Source organism: Oncorhynchus kisutch, linkage group LG4, assembly GCF_002021735.2.
Source record: "Oncorhynchus kisutch isolate 150728-3 linkage group LG4, Okis_V2, whole genome shotgun sequence".
NCBI lineage: Eukaryota > Metazoa > Chordata > Actinopteri > Salmoniformes > Salmonidae > Oncorhynchus > Oncorhynchus kisutch.
Genome location: NC_034177.2, coordinates 49107734 through 49124944, shown reverse-complemented (window position 1 = coordinate 49124944; position 17211 = coordinate 49107734). Strand labels below are relative to the sequence as shown.

The 17211-nt window shown below is 42.1% G+C and overlaps 1 protein-coding gene across 1 annotated transcript; it reads right to left on the bottom strand.

The window, feature by feature from the left end:
- Nucleotides 1–14098: 14098 nt before the first annotated feature.
- LOC109888913 (alpha-1,3-mannosyl-glycoprotein 4-beta-N-acetylglucosaminyltransferase C-like) lies at nt 14099–17009 on the bottom strand. Its single transcript, XM_031823137.1, has 3 exons — nt 16864–17009; nt 15570–15717; nt 14099–15348 (listed from the first exon to the last, which is right to left on the bottom strand). The coding sequence occupies exons 1-3, from the start codon at nt 16990–16992 to the stop codon at nt 14192–14194; spliced, it is 1434 nt and encodes a 477-aa protein (XP_031678997.1). The 5' UTR covers nt 16993–17009; the 3' UTR covers nt 14099–14191.
- Between the last annotated feature and the right edge of the window lie 202 nt (nt 17010–17211).

Below are 17211 nucleotides of genomic sequence, written 5' to 3'. Positions count from 1 at the left end.
ACAACGCCCCAAGCGCCATTCTTTTATCTGCACTCCTCCCGAAGACCCAGGAATTGCCATGACAGAGAACAGAGGAGCTAGAGTGAGGCAGTTTTCTTTTTGCTGGTAGGATTTACCGTTTGATAGTTTGGGTGTTAATTCAATAAGTAAGTGGTTGATGCTGAATTTACCCAGCAACGGTATAGTGTTAATTTATTTAAACTCAACTATCTAGATCTTGGCCCTTACCCCTTATTTGTATTTAAACCTATTAAATTGGTATCTGGCATGGGAAGAATTTTGTTTTGACTTGGGGCCAGATGTGGGTGTTGCCTGAATACTGCTTTACAATAGTTTCCTCTCCATCCCCCCTTTTAGATCCCTGATCAGTGGTTTTTAAAATACACTAGACTAGAGGCTGCTCTGGTCCATGTTATAGACCAGGTCCAATTCTCTGTATCGCTGCTTGCAGATGCAGAAGCCACAATGCTCTCATTATCACCTCTTCATAAGCATGTGGTCGTCCGAACACCCAGCTCGGGATCCTCCATCACCAGCAGACACACAATCACAGGCTCCTTGCTAGCTTATTATAAGCCATTCATCACCCCCGGTCTGTTCCCTGTTTTCTCCTCTTCTGCCTCTCCCTCTCTCCTCCTCTCCCTGAGGCACATGTTTTTAAAGGCCCTTATTTACCCATTTATCTGTTCATTGCTCTCTTACTTTTCTTTTTCCTTTCATCTCTTCCATACTGGCACGCCTTCGCCTTTACTGTGCTACTCAGGTATATGATATCACTGTGTTACATTTGCACATTCAATTGCATATGATGTGCATCAGTACAACATATATACAACAATATACATATATACAACAATATACTCCGCCGGTATCTAATCTAACCAGGAAATTGTTTATTCTTGGAATTCGCTGCATCCTGGAATGGAATCAAATGGCATTTTGATTGGCATCATACTCAGGTATCTCCACCACATTCAGTACTGTATGTGAGGGGAATTAGCATACACTGTGATGGTTACAGAGGTGAGTTTGTAAAATATGCGGGAGGCGGAAGTGTAACACATTGAAAGGCAAACGAGGAAATCCACACAATCCATATCACCTGATGTTGCGGTGTTGTGCTTCTTTTTATACACTGCCGGTGGTATGATGGCAACCAGGAATCAATTTGGATGGTGTCGGCTACAGCTGCATGTGGTATTGATTTTGTCACGATGCTCCGGCAGGTCTCTATAATGTGCATTAGGTATGGTTTCCGCGAAATACTGGCTTCTGTGTAGACTCACCTCCCGTTTGGATCCAGTTCACTTTAAATAGATTGGCAGGGTGGGACGAATGTGTCTGGAAGGGAAAGTTAAAGACCTGTAAAATTATGTTCCCAGCCAACCAGCCCAGTGTGAGGAATCAGAAGGTTCACCGGCATCAAGAGGAACTTGAATCTATGTATATGCACATTCCTACACTTCATATATTGGCCATAACTGACACTGCTTTGAGTTCACACTGCACAGCCCACTTTCTGAACCATCCTTTTACTTGATGTCTGTTGTATATGACTCCTCTCTTAAGCACGGTGTAATGCACATCATCTCCCTTGTGCGGCATTCAAAGACCATATAATGAAGACCACGATGAAGCACTGTTTTAAAAAGTTCAGACATTGAGCATGCAGTAAAATGGCAATAAAAAGGCAGAAAGCACATGAATATTGAAATGAATAAAGTATGGATTTTGCTCTCGGCTACTCTGAGATCTGAGTCAAACATGTTGCATTCCTGCTCTTTCTGGCACTTTCAAGGATAGGCAAATGTCACAACAGTTATCTTTTTTATTTGCACTCTGACAAGGGTAGCCAAATTGTATGATCAACATTTATTTGTAAACATTTCTATATTAAAACATAGTGTAACATGTTCAGGCAAAGACATTATTAAAATACATACTGTATTGATCCAAGGTTTACTTGCACTCAATCTTTCTTTTACCAAATACCATATGCATGCCCTATACTGATACAGACAAATATGTCATTATTCATCATTTTGTGCAGTGCAATTTCTCACAGAATGTTTCCCATTTTGATACCAGGGGAAGTAGTGGTAGACTTCCAAAGTCAATGCCATTCCCCCAAAGTTATTGGCATTCATTGTGTTTAATTTAAATATATTTTAAATACAATATATATACACAATACAACATTTGAAATGATACATGTAAAAAAATATATGTCATTTTACGATAATATACATACAGTACTGTTTGACGAACAATGTTGGAGAAAAAACAACAACACCAAAACGACACTTCAACACATTCTCTCCACTGAACAAAATAGCACAAGTCAGATTGAACCTATTTTTTAGTAAGGTATTACTGGTAAGATTCTAGTCACAATCCAAGTACATTGTTAGTTGAGTTCAATTGCAGATGCTGGACCACAAGTTTATAGATCCTGGAATATCAAACTATTTGATTACCCACTTAAACCTTGGTGTTCAGATGCATGCATCTTTGTACACTCACCATTGGAAAACTTCCCAACAACCCAGAATTTCCATCAATACACTGCTTATGCTTGTTATTTCTAAGTTATGGGAACAGTGACAGAAGGATCTTGGGTAGCATGGCTACTAATCTGCTGTAAATGATATGAAAAACACCCTCAAATGATTTAATGGGGTACATTTGCCACCACATAATGTATATGTAACTTGTTCTCAACTTGCCTACCTGGTTAAAAAAAGGTGAAATAAAAAATAAAAATATGTTAGGAGAGTGTTACGAGATATTGCTGTTTGAAGATAAGCAAGCAACTGTATACAGTAGTTTGTTGACACTGAGCTGAGCGAATTTATTTGGATTTCTATGTTTTCCCCCAAGATGTAAATGTACAAATAAATCTGCAGTGTACGGCTGTTTTTTTAAACTCAAGTCTTTCTACAACATGGACAGCAATTTTCCCTCTAGTAATAGCCATGTACAATAACCTCCTGGGATTTATATCAGGGAATTTTTTGAATCCCAATCTCTACCCCAGGAATATACCCAGGGATTACAGGAAAACTAGGGATTCCACTGCTTCAGGATGACATATGTCCCAGTCTTAAGCCGTTTTATTACAGGCAGTACAGTACCAGCCAAAACTTTTACCTGATTCGTTGGCACTGTTAAAAGGAGAATCTATCAACAGTGAATGTCACACACAAGTTACCTTAAATACAGACTTTTTTTTTATCAAGAAAAGTCTCAGGTGGACTCCATATGCACAAAAAAAAGAAAGACGTCATATTGTAAGTGGTTGGGGCCTCTTGTCATAAAATGTTTGACAAGAACGAATTCATGTTCAAGAGGTGATATGTTGTTCTTCAAGGTGATTTGGCACACAGAACCTTGTTATGAATAGATCAGCGCCATAGACGAAATGCTTTCCCAAAACAATCTGCACTAGTGTACCTATCTGTAATGGAGAAACTCAATCTGTGACTCTGAACAATACCCAATGGGAGAACAACATGGAACAGTGGGTATAACATAACAAGGCATTTAATAAATATGCTGTCAAACCGTGCCCCTGCCTTGCACCTTGAGTATTTCAGCAGAACATTGATCAATGTAAAAATTCATCACGTTATTGCATTGTTTCCAGATTGTTGTCCATATCTTATTTGAGAATTTTTTTGTATGTGTAATTTTCTTCAAAATGACAAGGTATATATTATTAATTGACAATACTGAAAATCTTACAGCCTGTGGCTTTAAGTTCTTGCCAGAGGTATTATGATACAGTACATTGTATGTACTGTACCAAAACAAAGTACACAGTAAGCTAGAGGACTCATTTAAGGGTTTTCTTTATTTTTTGTATTTTCTACATTGTAGAATAATAGTGAAGACATCAAAACTATGATATAACACATATGGAATCATGTAGTAACCAAAAAAAAGTGTTAAACGAATCCAAATATATTTGAGATTCTTGAAAGTAGCCACCCTTTGCCATGATGACAGCTTCGCACACACTTGGCATTCTCTCAACCAGCTTCACCTGGAATGCTTTTCCAACAGTCTTGAAGGAGTTCCCACATATCCTGAGCACTTGTTGGCTGCTTTTGCTTCACTCTGCGTTCCAACTCATCCCAAACCATCTCAATTGGGTGGAGTTCGGTGATCGTGGAGGCCAGGTCATCTGATGCAGCACTCCATCACTCTCCTTCTTGGTCAAATAGCCTTTACACAGCATGGAGGTGTGTTCTGGGTCATTGTCCAGTTGAAAAACAAATGATGGTCCCACTCAGCACAAACCAGATGGGATGGCGTATCGCTGAAGAATGCTGAACCCTGAGTGAGAGCACCATCTGTTCCGGACTACTACGTGATCACACTCTCCATAGCCGATGTGAGTAAGATCTTTAAAAAGTCTTTAAAAAGGCCATACTCAGAGCATGCGTTGACCAGCTGGCAAGTGTTTTCACTGACATTTTCAACCTCTCCCTGAGCCAGTCTGTAATGCCAACATGTTTCAAGAAGGCCACCATAGTCCTTGTGCCCAAGAACACCAAGGTAACTTTTCTGAATGACTATCGCCCCAACGCACACACATCTGTAGCCATGAAATTATTTGAAATGTATCACATCAACACCATCGTCCCAGACACGATGGACCCACTCCAATTCGCACACCTCACCAGATGACGCAACCTCTTTTGCATTCCAGAGAAGGAACACCTGCGTGAGAATGCTGTTCCTTGACTAAAGCTCAGAGTTCAACACCACAATATACTCAAAGCTAATCACTAAGCTAAATTCCCTGGGACTGAACACCTCCCTCTACAACTGGATCCTGGACTTCCTGACAGGGAGTAGTAGAGTGGGGAATCCAGGACAGAGTAAAAGGATGGTCGAGACAATGGATTGGAGACAGGGACCAGAGTCAGAGCGGGCAGAACTGTAGCGGAGACGAAAACAGCGTCAATAGGATCTGAATAGTAACAAACGGCTAGAACCCTATACTGACTGAGCAGAGATTATGAGCTGGCAGCGTGAAAGTGGCAGGGCTGCGATTTTGTCGAGGTCTTGATTATGGAACAGGTTGCAGCTGGTGGGGATCTGCTCTGACTCCAGCACACCTGTCTCTGTGCACATAATCACACAAAGAGAAAGGGAGAGAGTACTGGGGGAGTGGGGCAGGTCAAGGAGACATAGGATGAGCAGTAGAGGGCGTTGCAAGAGCAGATGTGACAGTTATGGCAAGCCTAAATAAGTTCAGGAGTAAAAATTTGCTTAACAATTCAAATAAGTTGCATGGACTCACCATGCGCAAGTGTTCAACATGATTTTTGAATGACTACCTCATCTCTGAACCCCACATACAAATAATTGTAAGGTCCCACAGTCGAGCAGTAAATTTCAAACACAGATTCAACGTTGACACAGGGAGTCAGGAAGCAAGTGTAGTTAGTGAGTTTAATAATAATGAACGTAGACCAATACAAAACAAGGTGTTCTCTCATTTGTGTCTGTAAGTAGCTAGCAAGTTAGCCATACAGCTTAACTGCCATTGTGAGGTCAGAACACTCAGATCAACTCTATCCCTCAGCCAGAGCTTCCAGTCTGCGCTCTAAACTCTCCAAGAGCAAAACACTCTGAATTTATGAACGGACAATCTGACAACGCCCTTAATATACGAGCGCACCCTGGACTCCAGATAGAATTTCCGAACACACCCGAAGTATAGCTAGAAATGTGTTATGCTAACAAGCTAGCAAGAGGTTGCATAGCAACAGCATCAACTTCCGATAGACAGCGAAGCGCTAGTATGCTCAACTGAAAGGATACTGTTCATTTACAGTATACTAAAATTAACTAATTGTATATAGTATATACTCATTAAGTATGTTGTATACAGTATGTTAGTATGGGTATTCGAACACAGCTCAGGTTTGATGGGGCACAGGTGTGCGTAATTGTCGAGACTGGGGAGTAAACATGACAGTACCCACCCCCCTCCCCTCCAGGAGGACGGCCCCAAGGGAGAGGAGCGGGTAATTCGGCGAAGGTGGAATTCTCGGATGATGTTGGGATCTACAATGTCGTCCACCGGAACCCAGCACCGCTCCTCTGGACCATACCCCTCCCAGTCCACCAGGTGCTGGAGCCGACCCCCACAATGTCTGAGTGATCTGACGGCATAGGCAGGGCTCCCCTCGATGTCCAAGGGAGTTGAAGGGGTGTCGTGGGGCACGGGATCAGCTAGGGGACCAGGAACCACCGGCATGAGGAGGGAAAGTGGGGAGTTGTAATCTGAAAGTTACCTCATTGACCATTTAGATACCTTGAATGGCCCCACAAACCTGGTGGAGAGCCAGACGTGATCACCAGGATGGAAGCTTCACAGTGGTGGTGATCCACCTGCTCTTTCTGACAGCAGGCAGGGCGCTGGACTCTCACGTGAGCATCGTTCCATACCTCTTCTGTGCGTCTGATCCACTCGTCCACCGCAACAGCTTCAGTCTGGCTTGGAGTCCACGGAGCCAGGGCCAGCTGATAACCCAGAACACACTGGGAGTCAGCCCAGTGGAAGTGTGTCACAAGGAATTCTGGATGTATTCAGCCCAAGGTTGGGCCCACTCCCGATGCCGGTTCTGGCAGTGACTCCTCATGAACCTCCCAGCTCCTGGTTCATCCTCTGCACCTGCCAGTTAGATTGAGGCCCCAGCTTCTCCATGAAATCCTTCCGATAATGTGATGTGAATTGGGAGCCACGATCGGAGATGATATCCTCCGGAAGGCCATACTGACGAAAGACCTGCTGGAACAGTGCCTCAGCAACCTGGAGAGCGGTAGGGACACCAGAGAGGGATGAAGCGGCATGATTTTGGGAATCTGCCCACAACCATCAAAGGGGAGATCAGTGACAAAATCAATGGGAAGGGGAAGAAGTTTACCTTCTGGAGAGTGCTGGGGAGATTTAGATTGAGTACATACTTAACTTGAGTTGACATTGTGCAAAGTCCTGCACCAAAGAGGGACATCAGTATTTCTCAGAAAGGGAATGAGTGGTGCGGGTGATACATGGGGTCCAGCGGCGAGGGCTGTGTGTGCCCAGGTCAGCAACCAATCTCTGACCCCCGAGGGGACGTAGATGCACTCCGGAGGGCAGAGCAAAGGAGCGGTTTCCCTCTCCAGAGCCTGGAGGATGTCCATATCTACGTCCCAAAACCAAGGGCCAACGATGCAGGAGGACCGATTGATGGGCTGGTAGACACTGATAGGGCCTACGTGGAACCACAGGTTGCGGAAAAGCAGGTCCTTCAACATCCTGGTCCCCAGATGGTAATCCTCCTCTCTGACCTAGAGATGATGGGATTATGGAGTTGCAGCCACGGGAGGCCGAGGATGACTTTGTGCATCGGTGTGTAGGAGATGAGGAAGGGAAGGTTTTCCTGGTGCTTGGGTACCACGTGAGGGTGAGTGGTCCTGTGACATGCGTAATAGTGCCGGATCATAATGGTCGCATATCCAACGCTTGGACAGGAAACAGAGAGGAGAGCGGGTATGAGGAGATGTGTAGGTATGAGGCAAGAGCCTGGTTAATAAAATTATAGATGAGTGAAATCGATACCAAAAAAAGGTATGGAGGAAAGTGATGATGGATAACTTAAGCCTAACCCAGGAGAGAGATGATCACAGGGTCGTCCTTCTGCTCTCGAGGATTCCGTGTTGGGACGTACCAGACACAGTTGGGACATTGCCCCCACAATAGGGACAGAGCCCCAACTGTCTCAAACGGCGTCTCTCATCCGCAGTAGTTGGAGTAGGCACTCACCCCCCCTCTCTAAAACTGTTAAACTCTTGTTATTAGAATATATCCCCTTGGAGTCTGGTGTTGGCAGTTGCACTTCCTCTCTCATATAGGCCTCAGTCACCTGGGGTCCAGAGAGGGGAGAGGTCAGGCTTTCTATCACAGGTATTCTCAAACTGGGGTACGCATACCCCCAGGGGTACGTGCAATGCTGTCAGGGGTACGCCAAATAAAAATGTGATTCACATTCAAATATATATATTTATATATATTTTCCAATGGGGCTATACATTTGGGTGAGATTCTTTTCTTGCCTCTGAGAAGCCTCGTTTCACTGCCAATTAAACCATCTAGGTTTCAGCCAAATAACAACACAATGTCAAGTACAACTAGCCTAGTCAAATAATTAACATCCAATCACATGAACCGTTACTCTCTCGTAGGAAACCTTCACTCTTGCGCAGACATTTAGAAATGAAACATGATTAGAAAAATAAGCCACGGGAGTTTTTTGAGCGAGAATAAAGACAACTTTTGAGTAGTAAGACATGTATAAAAGCAACAGATACCATTAATAAGAAGGAGCTATAAGTGTCTTATATGGTGAGCTACCGAGTGGCTAGGACAGCCAAGCACTATACTATTGTGAAGGACTTCATTCTTCCTGCTGCCGCAGATATGGCTGGGTCAATGCTGGGGGAAAGGCCTAAAAAACTATACAGACAATGCCTCCATCAAACAACACTGTTGCACGATGCATCAGTGACATGGCAGGAGATGTTTTGAAACAATTACTGCTTCGCAAACCAGCTAGTGAATCATATGCGTTATAGCTGGATGAGTCAACAGATGTGGTGGGCCTGGCACAGCTTCCGGTATATGTCTGTTAAGTTTATGGGGGGTCAATTAAGGAAGACGTCCTCTTCTACAAACGACTGGAAACCAGGACAACATGAGAGGATATTTTTTAAGTACTGGACAGCGTTGTGACATCAAATGGACTTTGGTGGTCAAGATGTTTTGGTATCTGTACTGATGGCGCAAAAGCCATGACATAGTAGAGTGGTAACGGGCGTACAAGCAGTTGCTCCCGACACCACTTGGGTACACTGCAGCATCCACCGAGAGGCTCTTGCTACCAAGGGAATACCTGACCGCGTGAAAGATGTTTTGGCCACTACAGTGAAAAATTTTAACTTTGTTAAAGCAAGGCCACTGAACTATCGTGTATTTTCTGCATTCTGCAATGATATGGGCAACGACCATGTAACGCTTTTACAACATACAGAAGTGCGCTGGTTATCAAGGGGCAAGGTATTGACCCGTTTTCTTGAATTGAGAGACGAGCTTAAAGTTTTCTTTACCGACCATCATTTTCACTTGGCTGAACGCTTGCAGGATGATGAGTTTCTATCTGTGTGATGCTTTTTCCCGGCTGAATGATCTGAATGTAGGATTACAGGGACTCTCCACAACTGTATTCGATGTGCGGGACAAAGTTTAGGCTATGGTTAAGAAGTTGGAGCTCTTTTCTGTTTGCATTAACAAGGACAACACACAGGTCTTTCCCTCATTGCATGATTTATTGTGTGCAAATGCACTCAAGCTTACGCACAATGTCAAATGTGATATAGCGAAGCACCTGAGTGGGCTGGGTGCACAAGTACTTTCCCGAAACGGACGACACAAACAACTGGATTCGTTATCCCTTTCATGCCCTAACTCCAGGCCACTTACCGATATCTGAACAATAGAGCCTCATCGAAATTGCAACAAGCGGTTCTGTGAAAATTGAATTTAATCAGAGGCCACTGCCAGATTTCTGGATTGGGCTGCGCTCAGAGTTCCTTGCCTTGGCAAATCACGCTGTTAAGACACTGATGCCCTTTGCAATCAAGTACCTATGTGAGAGTGGATTCTCAGCCCTTACTAGTATGAAAACTAAATACAGGCACAGACTGTGTGTGTAAAATGATTTAAGACTGAGACTCTCTCCAATACAACCCAACATTGCAGAGTTATGTGCATCCTTTCAACCACACCCTCCTCATTAACCTGTGGTGAGTTATTCACATTTTTGATGAAGTAATAATGTTTTATTTGTAAGATGGCTAAATAAAGAGCAAAATGGTTGATAAAAAAAAGGATAATGGACAAATGTTGTACAATCCAGGTGTGGAAAGTTCTTAGAGACACTGCCAAAGGTGCTTCTACAAAAAGTATTGACTCAAGGGTGTGAATACTTATGTAAATGAGATATTTCTGTATTTCAATACATTTGCTACAATTGATAAAAACATGCTTTCCCTTTTGTTAATATGGGGCAGTGTGTGTAGATGAGTGAGATAAATAAATCATTTAAATTCATTTTGAATTCAGGCTGTAACACAACAAAATGTGTAGGATGAGTGAACGGGTATGAATACTTTCTGAAGGCACTGTACACACACACACAACAAACACACACACACACACACACACACACGCTATTGTCTATTATCTACCTGTTGCCTAGTCACTTTACCCCTACTTACAGTGCCTTCGGAAAGTATTCAGCACCCATGACTTTTTCCACATTTTCTTACATTACAGCCTTATTCCAAAATATATTAAATGACAAAAATCTACACACAATACCCCATTATGACAAAACAGGTTCTTAGAAATGTTAGCAAGTGTATTCAAAATAAAAAACAGAAATACCTTATTTACATAAGTATTCAGACCATTCGCTATGAGACTCGAAATTGAGCTCAGGTACATCCTGTTTCCATTGATCATCCTTGAGATGTTTCTACAACTTGATTGGAAAGGCACACACCTGAGGTCGAAGGAATTGTCCGTAGACCTCCGAGACAGGACTGTGTCGAGGCACAGATCTGGAGAAGGGTACCAAAACATTTCTGCAGCATTGAAGGTCCCCAAGTACATAGTGGCTTCCATCATTCTTAGATGGAATATGTTAGGAACCACAAAGACTCTTCCTAGAGCTGGCCGCCTGGCCAAACTTAACAATCGGGGGAGAAGGGATTCCCGCAATATAACATCTGCTAAATATGTGACCAATAAAATTGTCATTGATTTGGTCAGGGAGGTCACTCTGACAGAGCACTAAAGTTCCTTATGTGGAGATGGGAGAAACAGAAGGACAGCCATCACTTCAGCACTCTACCAATCAGGCCTTTAAGGTAGAGTAGCCAGACGGAAGCCACTCCTCATTAAAAAGCACATGACAGCCCGCTTCGACGTTCCCAAAAAGCATCAAAAGTACTGAGTAAAGGGTACTTATGTAAATGTAGTATTTCAAATTGTTTTATTTTTATAAATTTGCCAAAATTTCTACAAACATATTTTTGCTTTGTCATTATGGGGTACTGTGTATAGATTGAGGAAAAAAACTATTGATTCAATTTTAGAATAAGGCTGTAACCTAAAAAAAGGTGGAACAAGTCAAGGTGTCTGAATACTTTCCGAAGGCACTGTATATGTACAGTACAGTACAGTACATTCTGAAGCTACCTCAATGACCTTTTATCCCTGAACATCGTCTCGGTACTGGTACTCCCTGTATATAGCCATGATATCTTCTACTTCCTATACAGTGCCTTGCGAAAGTATTCGGCCCCCTTGAACTTTGCGACCTTTTGCCACATTTCAGGCTTCAAACATAAAGATATAAAACTGTATTTTTTTGTGAAGAATCAACAACAAGTGGGACACAATCATGAAGTGGAACGACATTTATTGGATATTTAAAACTTTTTAACAAATCAAAAACTGAAAAATTGGGCGTGCAAAATGATTCAGCCCCTTTACTTTCAGTGCAGCAAACTCTCTCCAGAAGTTCAGTGAGGATCTCTGAATGATCCAATGTTGACCTAAATGACTAATGATGATAAATACAATCCACCTGTGTGTAATCAAGTCTCCGTATAAATGCACCTGCACTGTGATAGTCTCAGAGGTCCGTTAAAAGCGCAGAGAGCATCACGAAGAACAAGGAACACACCAGGCAGGTCCGAGATACTGTTGTGAAGAAGTTTAAAGCTGGATTTGGATACAAAAAGATTTCCCAAGCTTTAAACATCCCAAGGAGCACTGTGCAAGCGATAATATTGAAATGGAAGGAGTATCAGACCACTGCAAATCTACCAAGACCTGGCCGTCCCTCTAAACTTTCAGCTCATACAAGGAGAAGACTGATCAGAGATGCAGCCAAGAGGCCCATGATCACTCTGGATGAACTGCAGAGATCTACAGCTGAGGTGGGAGACTCTGTCCATAGGACAACAATCAGTCGTATATTGCACAAATCTGGCCTTTATGGAAGAGTGGCAAGAAGAAAGCCATTTCTTAAAGATATCCATAAAAAGTGTTGTTTAAAGTTTGCCACAAGCCACCTGGGAGACACACCAAACATGTGGAAGAAGGTGCTCTGGTCAGATGAAACCAAAATGGAACTTTTTGGCAACAATGCAAAACGTTATGTTTGGCGTAAAAGCAACACAGCTTATCACCCTGAACACACCATCCCCACTGTCAAACATGGTGGTGGCAGCATCATGGTTTGGGCCTGCTTTTCTTCAGCAGGGACAGGGAAGATGGTTAAAATTGATGGTAAGATGGATGGAGCCAAATACAGGACCATTCTGGAAGAAAACCTGATGGAGTCTGCAAAAGACCTGAGACTGGGACGGAGATTTGTCTTCCAACAAGACAATGATCCAAAACATAAAGCAAAATCTACAATGGAATGGTTCAAAAATAAACATATCCAGGTGTTAGAATGGCCAAGTCAAAGTCCAGACCTGAATCCAATCGAGAATCTGTGGAAAGAACTGAAAACTGCTGTTCACAAATGCTCTCCATCCAACCTCACTGAGCTCGAGATTTTTTGCAAGGAGGAATGGGAAAAAATGTCAGTCTCTCGATGTGCAAAACTGATAGAGACATACCCCAAGCGACTTACAGCTGTAATCGCAGCAAAAGGTGGCGCTACAAAGTATTAACTTAAGGGGGCTGAATAATTTTGCACGCCCAATTTTTCAGTTTTTGATTTGTTAAAAAAGTTTGAAATATCCAATAAATGTTGTTCCACTTCATGATTGTGTCCCACTTGTTGTTGATTCTTCACAAAAAAATACAGTTTTATATCTTTATGTTTGAAGCCTGAAATGTGGCAAAAGGTCGCAAAGTTCAAGGGGGCCGAATACTTTCGCAAGGCACTGTATATAGCCATGTTATGTTTACTCTTTATTCGTATTTGTTATTCATTGTGTATTTATTCCTCGTGTCACTATTTTTATTTAAAAAAAATCTTGTCTTTAACTCTGCATTGTTGGAAATGGACCCGTAAGTAAGTATTTCATTGGTAGTCTACACCTGTTGTCTACGATGCGTGTGACAAATACAATTTGATTTTATACCATGGCCCACGGTTATCACACAGAGTAAATAAAGTTGATTTGTTTCTATATTACAGAAACATTCTAAGAGAAGATCCTTTAGTGCCTGAGAGCACATCATTGGGAAAAGAGAGTGAATTTACTTGAGACCCTAGCTCCAGGGGTGTTGTTGTTTGCTGGTGTAGCGAGCAGAGAGCGCTCCTAACACAGACCGTTACTCCGGTAAAAGTGTGCTGTGGTGACCAAAAAAATCTGAGATGTTAGAGAAGATGGGTGAAAACAAACATTGTTCTCCTGTCAGCGGCTCTGGTGGAACATACAGTGCCAGGGAAATACTTTTGCAGAGCTTGCTCCAACTCTCTAACACCACGCCAGCCTTAATAGGAGGGATGGAATGGATATTCGCAGACATAATGACCATCATAATGCTTGTAGGGTAAGATGTAAAGGATGACGATAACTTTGGAAAGGGGTGAATGGGGCTATTTGTTGATAGCAAGAACATTTGGAGTAATGCTATGTTCCTAAGTCTATACTTGTCTGTAGGTGTGTGATTTCTTTATCAACACTGTTCAAGTCCAGAGGCTACTTTTGATGTGGAAAGACACTGAGAAACATAAATAATAATAAGATGTACAACATGAGTACAATAGCCAACAGATATTTCCCATGATCTCACATCCATAAAAACGGGTCAACGTCCATAAAAGTGGTTAGTCAGACAATCATTAAACATTTTTCCATAATTGTAAAAAGCAATAAAGTATACTTTCAAATATAAAAACTCTAGATTGATTTGTAGATACAAATATAAATACATATACTATCAACTTAAATAAATAAATGGGTAAAATAATTAATTCAATAAATTAACACATGCAACAATAAATAAATACATTAATACGTAAATAAATGAATACATTATCAAATGAATTAGTAAACCAACTGTTGCCTACATGGTATGATGATAGTTTTTGTGTTGTTCTCATTGACTGGGGGGTTGTGTAGTCCACAAGCTTATACTCCTAATAATCAGCCATTCTTTCTGACTGGCAGTCACCACAATACGAACACACTCAATGGCAAAGGCAATCTTGTGGTCCACGTCTTGAACGTCTATGTTGCCATTTTTAAACTCCCCTAACGTGATGTAGGAAGAACACTGCCTTCCTCTCTTTGTCCCCACCAGCTTCTCTCCTACTTCCAGAGCTCCATGGTGCAGGATATCATTCTGACGATCGTCCGTTCCTGTCAAGATTTTGATTTTGCTTATTTTAGTTGATTTGTTAAATACTATGACAAAGAAGTCTCCGGTAGAGGGGGGTTTCCCCCAAAAGTATTCGTCCACACTGCTATAAGCCTTGGTGGCGTCATAGTTTTCAAATACATTAATGTTAGTGTACAGGCTGGCAGGAGGGTTGTCAGGGATATCAATAGAGTCCTCTTCAAAGTCATCATCCTTCAACTTGTTCTCTGCTCCCTTATATGAGGAGTAGTAGCCCATGTGCTGGAACAGAGAGGGCTTGAAGCGGATCACATCTTTCTGGGCCAACAGGCCCCGGAAGTGAATAAGGAGCCAGTCGCAAGGCATCTCCTGGTAGAACATGAGCAGGAAGTGGGCCAGGCGCGGAAGGTCTCTTGAGTGGTAGAGCTTCCCTATGTAGCCAAGCTTGGAGAATTCCAGCATCACCCAGTAGGAGCCTTCCCTGGAGGTGACCACCTTCTTCAGGGATGTTAAGAAGTTCCGTGAGCAGAGCACATCGTCCTCCAGCATCATGTAAAAATCTGAGAGGTTGGTGCAGAAGTTGAGAAGGAAGGCGTAGTCCACGTTCTGCTTGGAGCGGAAGCGTACCCTGTCCTCTGGGTCGTCGTAGTTCCTTTTCAGCCCATCCAGTGATGGGTAGTATTCTTCAGGGGCATGGATCACCAGGAGATGTCCAGCGATGATGTGGTGGGCAAACTTCCTGGAGATGTCCTGCACCAGGTTTTCACACCAGGCCAGGTCAAAGTCCGCCAGGTGAACCACCACCACAATCTCTTTCAGCTCCTCATAACTGGACTGGTCGAAAATGGATTTGATCGTCTCCATCAGGTAATTCCCTCTTTTTCTTTTGACGGACGACAGTCCAATGGTTAGATATTCTGTAAACGAAAACATAAATATTATTTCGCTGTGCATTAAAAGATGACTTAAATTTTTAACTTAAACTGTATTGTATGAATGTATTGTATGAATGAATGTATGACTCAATTATTTAAACACGTTTTTACAATGTATTTCTCGTGTCTAATTTGACATTGTTAATAAAACAATATGCAATGACAGTCAATGAATTACACACTACATGCTATGATACACTCACTCTTTCGAGGCAAAGGGGTTCCGGCGAGGTAACGATATGTGACGTTTATGGTTCCAGAGAAATTTGTGAGCTCTCTAAAGGTGTGAACATATCTCTCAGAGTTTGAAGGATGCATGGACGTTTCTCTCAGTTGCCTTTTGTCCTCCTCCTGCAACGCAGAACAAAGACGACAGATCGGATGAGATGAGACGACTTCACATTGTGAATGCCAAAACAAACCACAGTCTCATCTCATCTCTGTTGGTCAGGGCCTGTAAGTAAGCATTTCACTGTGAGGTCTACAAATAAACTTTGACTTGATTTGATTTGATCCAAGCTACTGTACAAACAAACGCAGAAATGTCAATTAATCTCCTTGGAACATTTCTCACATTTCTAAGACCATTGATATTAATATTGACATTGCCATGGATATGGTACTTCGTGAGAGCACCAGATCATTGAAAATATGCACACCCCCCCCTCATAATTTAAATAACAAATACAGATAATGTGTTATGATCACCAAGATTTGATGGAATCATGAATAAGAAATAAATCCTTTGGCTCTGAAAACAAGAAACTATAAAAAAAGGGACAACATGGTTAAATATAAGAGTAAACTCTTGGATGAAAATTATGCTGTTTGATTTAAGAGGAGGGGGGTGGTACAACAGGCCCGTACACCCCAAAATACAATTCAGTCAGATTCAGTCAGAAAAAAGTGGACTAATGCGGATACTATTCTATGCCATTAGTAGTGGAAATCTGCATTTCTCAATTCCAAATGTATGTGAAAGACAGGCACCATCTAATTCCAAGTTTTTAGATGGCTCCTCCATATATTTGAGTTTGGATGACTTAAAAAAGAGGCATTCGGCAGTTGCTACATACATTTTTGGACTTATAAATGAATGATATCTACCCATTGATTCTTAAAGAAAACAACCTACTAATGGCTCATCATTAACTTAGTTTAACTGTCGTACCCCATCAGAACCAACAGTGTAAGCCTCTTTTACGCCAATGTTTGTAAACAAGTATACGTTAAAAAAAATATATATATATAAACCCTCAGAACATGGTTAAAACTATACTTATGGATGGTCAGTCCTTGCATCCATATCTCTGTCAATGAATTTGAGAGTGGTTACATTACTCCAGCCCTTTTTACCAAAACAGGGACGGGGGTTACACTTTGTTACTGTTTCAATTGCGTATTGCCCCTTTAAGTGAATGATATGGCATCCATATTAGGAATTTGTCAGTTATCAGACAAAACGTTCTAATCTGGATGCCGTAGATAAAGACTCACCAGCACATACCCATCCTCAATGTACAGATTGAGGAATAGTAGACAGGTGATCAGGACCCCCAGGAAGGGGATGGTGGAGCGTTTACGGAAACACCTCATCTTGTCCAAGGACTTCCACACCAGCCTCATGATGGAGACACTCTCACTGGGATCTGCAGGGAAACACAGGTGGAAAGGTACATTATCAAGCTGTGTAGCAACACGTTGAGATGGAACATATAGTTCATGAGACGGGCTCGGCCTAGTGGAATACAACAAGTACCACCAGAGATAGATCAGAGAATACAAAGATTAACACGCAAAGAAATAGACAATTATAATTTATAGACTGCAATTGGGCATCAGCTA

Bases quoted from the DNA above. Each gene is read 5' to 3' on its own strand.
- LOC109888913 (XM_031823137.1), bottom strand. From the start codon at position 16,992: ATGAGGCTGGTGTGGAAGTCCTTGGACAAGATGAGGTGTTTCCGTAAA. The intron at 15,718-16,863 runs GTGAGTCTTTAT...TCTGCGTTGCAG, and splicing joins TTGAGGATGGGTATGTGCTG to GAGGAGGACAAAAGGCAACT. The intron at 15,349-15,569 runs GTGAGTGTATCA...TTTCGTTTACAG, and splicing joins AACCCCTTTGCCTCGAAAGA to AATATCTAACCATTGGACTG.